Source organism: Solea solea, chromosome 5 (assembly GCF_958295425.1).
Source record: "Solea solea chromosome 5, fSolSol10.1, whole genome shotgun sequence".
Classification (NCBI taxonomy): domain Eukaryota; kingdom Metazoa; phylum Chordata; class Actinopteri; order Pleuronectiformes; family Soleidae; genus Solea; species Solea solea.
This window is the reverse complement of record NC_081138.1, coordinates 14,329,786-14,335,972: the sequence shown is the minus strand read 5'-3', so window position 1 is coordinate 14,335,972 and position 6,187 is coordinate 14,329,786. Positions and strand designations below refer to the sequence as shown.

Genomic DNA, 6,187 nt, shown 5'->3' with positions numbered 1-6,187 from the left:
TGTGCAATAGTGAGTGAATAACGCTGTAGACGGTGTGATGGGAAATTACCTCGATGACTTTCTTTCTACATTGATTCATACATTTGAATTGGTCACATAACTGTTTCATACATCATCCCTGTTCAGTCCCATTTCTGATAAAGCCAAACGCAGTGAAATCATTTACAAAGAAACTGATCTGGATAATGACTTCTCCAATCTAACCCTCTCATATCTCATATTTTTTTGTTTTTTTACCTGATTCTTGCTGTTATGCAGCTGGTGTAGAGCTGCCACCTGCTGTTGCTTCACCAAATCATCTTGTTTTGCAAAGGTACAGTTTGTACAATTTAGCAACACATCCTAGTGAAGTTGCATGGTGCAGCTGAATATCCCTCACCTCACCCTTCCATTTCAAGTGTGTTGGAGAACCTACAGTATATAGCCTCTAAAATTGTTAAACACAAACAGAATTGGAAATTGATGCCTGCAGCACACTCTAAAAACGACATAACCAGGTTTAGTACTGGGTCACATCCTCTTTCCTTTTTATGATACTTGTTAATGGTTTGGAAATTGTAGGTATTAATTGTTGCAACTTTATATGTGGCATGTTTGTTCATTCTTGTGTACAAGACTTGACCTGCTTGGTTTGTAAAGGTTGTGGTCAGATTCTCCTCTTTATAAAATGCCATAAATTTTAAATAGTAGAGAGATCTGGACGGCAGACAGGCCAGTCAAGTACATCCACTCGATTGGCATGTTTCCACCCAGTGGAACGGTTCAGTTTGGTACGGTCCAACTGTTCCAGTAACACTTTCCCTGTTGTACGATACAGTACGGTACGATACGGGTGGAGCTAGATCCATGACAGTGATTGGGTGACAGAAAAGCGTCACTCCCTTGTGACCAGTGTTTCTTCAACACCTGCAGTTAATTCTCATATAAAGCTTGACATCTTATTGAGACAAACAGCCACAAACTGAGCAGAAAAAAAGAGCTGCTGGATGTCCTGCATTGTTGTCCCTTGTGTTGTTGTGTCGTGTTCAATGTTGTTGGCACACCAGTACAACATCAACGCTGACACGGCCATCGGGCACAGAGCACACCCCGCCTACCAAGTAAAGTTACTGTTCTTAGTCGAAACGCATGCCTGACCCAGGGCTTAACTGTTCCAAACTGTACCGTACTGTACCATAATGGAAACACGGCTTCTGTCTACGAAGCGACGCAGTTCGAACTCAAGCAGAATGGGGCCTGATATTGTCCTGCTGCAGCAGTCATGAAGTTCCTGGAAAAGGATGTCATCTTGACAGGAACATATGTCTCTCCAAAATTGCAATCATCTTTGGCAAGTAGAGTCTGATGTCAGATTTTCCAAAAAACAAGCTAAAACTTAGACTCATCTCAGATCAGGTTGGGCCCAGAGAACTCAGCAACATTTATATTAGGCTTCTTCTTTGCATAATTCAGTTTGAGGCTGCATTTCTGATGCACTGGCATACGTGAGTGTGAAGTGAGAATTTTCTAAAGTACTCCTATGCCCATGTGGTAATGTCCATCATGGTAGCATGACGGTTTCTATATAAGCAGTGTTTACCACCCTTGGCCTTTAGAAACTGAAATTCACCCTGACACCCTGAATCTTTTCACTTTAGTATGTACTTTAGATCGTGAAAGACCAAAATTCTTTGAAATCTTGAAGTGAGAAATGTTGCCTTTTAACTGACTGACAATTCTCTCATGAATCTCATAGCACACAAATAGTCAGTTTGTATTTCAAAAATAGCCTTTGGTAGATGGTCCTTTTATACTCAAATCTTGATAACCTCACCTGTTACTAGTTAAGCTGCTAATTGTGAAACCATCAAATACAGCATTACCTATATGATCTTTTCAGTCAAACTGTCCTAATTTGCTCATCTTTTCTTTGTTCCTTTATCTGTTTTAGTCCTCAGTGGACAAATCGGGCCTTCCAGGCAAGTTCAAGGCCTGGATTTACCAACATGGCATCCTCCCAAGGATTCTCTGGCCCCTCTTGGTCTACGAAGTCCCAATCTCCACAGTTGAGGGCTTTGAGAGGAGAGTCAGTTGGTACCTGCAGAGGTGGCTGGGTCTATCTCGGAGCCTGAGCAGCATCGCCCTGTATGGGCAGAGCAACATCTTGAGAATCCCTATCAGCAGCCTGAATGAGGAGTTCATGGTGAGCCGCACAAGGGAGGTGCTGCAATACCGAGAGTCCTCTGACCACAAGGTCTCTCAGGCTGGGATTGAAGTCCAGACAGGTCGGGAGTGGAGAGCAGTGGACATGGCTCAATCCTGGCTGCAGTACAGAGCACTGCTGGGGGCAGTGACTCTGGGCAGGACGGGCCTAGGTAGCAGCATGACACCTCGCTATGACAAAGTGAAGGGGAAGGACAGGAGAGCACTGATTCAGGAAGAGGTGCGAGCATCAGTGGAGGAGGAGCGATCCAGCAGAATGGTTGGGATGCGGCAGCAGGGAGCCTGGATGAGATGGGAGCAAGCTGTAGAGCGGAAAATCTCATGGGTTGAGCTGTGGAAGGCCGAGCCCCATCGTATTCATTTCTTAAATGATGTTCTACAAAAAAGAGCATTGCTTTTGTGAGGGCTGGGGAGAAGCCTCCAGTTACAGCCAGAACCACCTCCTCTGGCCTCCTTGCAACGGCACAAGATTGGGAGCTCAGAGTTGACCTGGGGAAGTAACTGAAGTTCCCAGAAAATGCTGCCATAGCAACGCTCAGGACGGATTTGGTCCTCACCTCAGCAACATCTAAGCAGATTGTTCTCCTGGAGCTCACTGTCCCCTGGGAGGACCGCATTGAGGAGGCCAACGAGAGGAAGAGGGCCAAATATGCTGCGCTGGTGGAGGAGTGCCAGCGAAACAGGTGGAGAGCCAGATGCCATCCCACTGAGGTGGGATGCAGAGGGTTCGCAGGCCAGTCCCTCTGAAGGGCCTATAACATGCTGGGCATCACTGGAGTCAGAAGGCGAAGGGCATGTTACATGGGGTAGCGGTACCTGGACACAAGCCAGGGCTTGATCACCCCCGGCTGGGTCGCCTGGACGAGAGTGTATGATGTTTGAAAGACCTGAAACACTCAAGGACTCCAGGTAACATCACAGAGGATGTGTCCAGGTTGCATCATAGTCGGTGTATGTCACAAGCTGTGGGATGAACATATTTGTGTTTATTTGTAGAAAGTGTCTCTTCTTTTACGAAAAGTCCAAGTAAAACAATGCAACTTCATTACCAACCCAACATCCTATGTTATCCATTTTCTTTCACCTATCCGAGGGCAGGGTAAGAATCATTGATGTCTAACTTCTTCTGGAGAATGTTTAGGTGTTGTCAGGCTGGGATGGGATCCCTCCGGCAACTTGTGCATCCACTTGGGTCTCCTCTCAGTTGGACCAAATGACTCCTTTTGACAGACAGGAGGAGCAGTTCTACTCCTAGCTCAATCCAAATAACCAACTCCTCACCATATCTTTAAGACAGAGCCTGGATACCCCATAAAGAATGCTAATTTTGGCCACTTGAATTTCATTGTTTAGCTCACTCCCTAAAGGGTAGTGAGAGTTGGAATATAGATTGTAAACTTGTAAATGGAAAAACCTGGGTGCTTGTTGCTGTGCACGGCAGCTTTTTCCTCTTCTTTGGGTGGTGTGGTGGCATTGTTGGTCAATGCTCAGCCACCCCAAGAAGCAAACAAAACAAAGCTGCATTAATAGCTTAAATTAGTGGGATTGCTGTCACTATGTTATTCTTTGTCTTTTCCCCCGCCATCAACTAGTTCCACATACTTTAACATAGAAATGTCATTCAAACTTCACAAAGCTCAGCTCAAGCTTTATAAGAGTACAGTAAGATGCAAGATAGTTATGATTGTCTGAAAGCGTGATTGTTTATGTAAGAGAGTACAGTACGTGAGAGTCTGAATGTGTTTGTATGAGGTTATACAACAAATGTGTGAGACAGTATAAATTAAAATAGAAAAATTAACAGTTACCACCAGGGTAAATTATCAAGATAAAATATTAAAGATGGAAGAAAAGTTACTTTAAAAGTAACATTACTTTTGGCATGAACACACACCTTCCCTGAGGAGAAAAAAGGATCTACAACAACTGGGAGACTGGCTGGAGCCTCTTGTTTACAACTTGTTTTCCCCACATTTCGTCAACAGCGGCGCGCTCCTGCTGCGAGTGCCGGGCCGTGCGCCCCCGCAGTGAACAGTGTGTAGCACCCCGCTTCTTAATTTTCACACGATCATTAATATAAACAGGCTCCGTTTGTCCTCCACCATGTTTAGCGTGTTTCTACGTCATTTCTCTCCTCTCTTATTTTCCTTCCCAGTACTGTATCTTTTGTGTGAGCACACACGCACGCACGCACGCACACACGGAGTGAAGAGAGTTAAGAGTTAAGTTAACTCTGGTAAACAATGAGTTTAACCCTTAAAACACAGGGCATATAGGCTAATTGTTTTTCCATTACTTTGTTAAAACGCATATACAGAAGTTATAAGAATGTGCAATATTTAATATTTCTTTATTCTCACCAACTATATAAACATACCTGAGCAAAATGAACTCACATTTTTTTTTAAATTGAATTCTTGAAATTTGGAAATATGTCACAGTTTAAAATTAGCTTTGCTCATTGAAATGAAAAAAAATAAAATACAATTTTTATTTTGGGACTTCTGTACAATTATCGTTGCTCCCGACTCAACAACACATAAGATGAAAAACTGAATTGTTAAAGGTCCATGTGACCTATAAACACACACCCCCAGGATGTCCATATAAGGAGTTGGGTTTTATTCCCACAGCAATCACTAAAGGTTAAACCAGACTGATCAGTGCATGTGAACGAACTGTCACTCGTCCTCTATGAACCCATATGGACGTCCTTTATTATACATGCCATTAAAGTACTAATAATGTCACCGAGTGGTTATGAGCGCCTATACTGTGGAGCTAAAAATGAAATAAAGAAAAAAAGAGACACGTGCACTGACCATCATCAGCTGACCAGGCTTTTATTATTCTTCACACGGTCAATGCCCATCAACACTTCCTTTCACCCTGGCCTTCAAAATAAGAGCCACTGGTTTCCGCTACGACAACGTCCTGTAAAAACCTTTTGTATTTGGCAATAAAAATAGTTTACAATAAAATGACTCAATTTTAATTTAGTTTGCATGTGCACACACCCACACACAAACATGACACAACTTTTTATCGCTCTTTTTATAAGTCACCTGTGGTCACTCCATTACCCTTCTATGATGCCTCCTCTGCCACCTCACTTGGCTGAATCAAAGCTGAGTGAGTCTGCAGATTTGTTTCCTACTTTCCTATCTTTGGTGTGTAATCTGAAACACTTCCACCTGACACTTTTCAGGTGCACAATGACAGTGCAAACTGTTTCTTAGTAATGAATTATTGTCATTGAGGACAGATATGATTCAGAAAGTAAATGTGTTTAACTTAAATTATAAAACATAACCTTTAGGTATAATACTAATTGAGTAAGAAACTTAATATGATTCTCAGAGCTTAGCTTCAACTAGCTCGCATGTAACCTGAACCTTGAACATGTAATTTGAGTTTGTAACACATTTCTGTAGCTGCGGTTATATGCTGTGAACTTCTGAGGATGCTGCATAGCTCGCTTTCACCAGGGAAACTTGGCTTGCTCACAATATTTCCTGTATGTCAGGTGTTTTTCTGAATGTCCAGCTGAATAGTTGACTGAAGTCGACATAAAAAGGGAACCGTTAATTGAATGTTCATATTGAACTACCAAATCTGATTTAACTGTTACAATTATAAGTAGATAACTATTTCATTAACTGTGCAGGACATTTAGGAATCTTTTTTATAATGATCTAATGACATCATGGAACACTCACAGGGACCTGTGCTACATAATTGCTATTTGAAAAGCATTATCCACATAGTGACATCAACAAACAACCTCGTTTCAAATATAGGTTTTAGCAACGCAAACTGAACCTCTTTTTACTGTAACACTTTACTCTTCTTTTTAGGACAACGAGGAGCTAGTGCTCTGCCCAGAAGCCCATTTTCCACTAATAGGTGCCATTCGTTTGAATGTGTGTTCAAAATTTTGGGAGTGTGCACATTAAATAAAGCAATCCAAACAAAAAATAGCACT

The 6,187-nt window shown here is 42.4% G+C and overlaps 1 protein-coding gene across 1 annotated transcript; it reads left to right on the top strand.

Moving 5' to 3' along the window:
- Positions 1 to 1,028: 1,028 nt before the first annotated feature.
- Positions 1,029 to 2,949, top strand: LOC131459868 (uncharacterized). Its single transcript, XM_058630003.1, has 3 exons — positions 1,029 to 1,100; positions 1,931 to 2,555; positions 2,765 to 2,949. Exons 1-3 carry the CDS (start codon positions 1,029 to 1,031, stop codon positions 2,947 to 2,949), a joined length of 882 nt encoding a protein of 293 aa, XP_058485986.1.
- Positions 2,950 to 6,187: the final 3,238 nt, after the last annotated feature.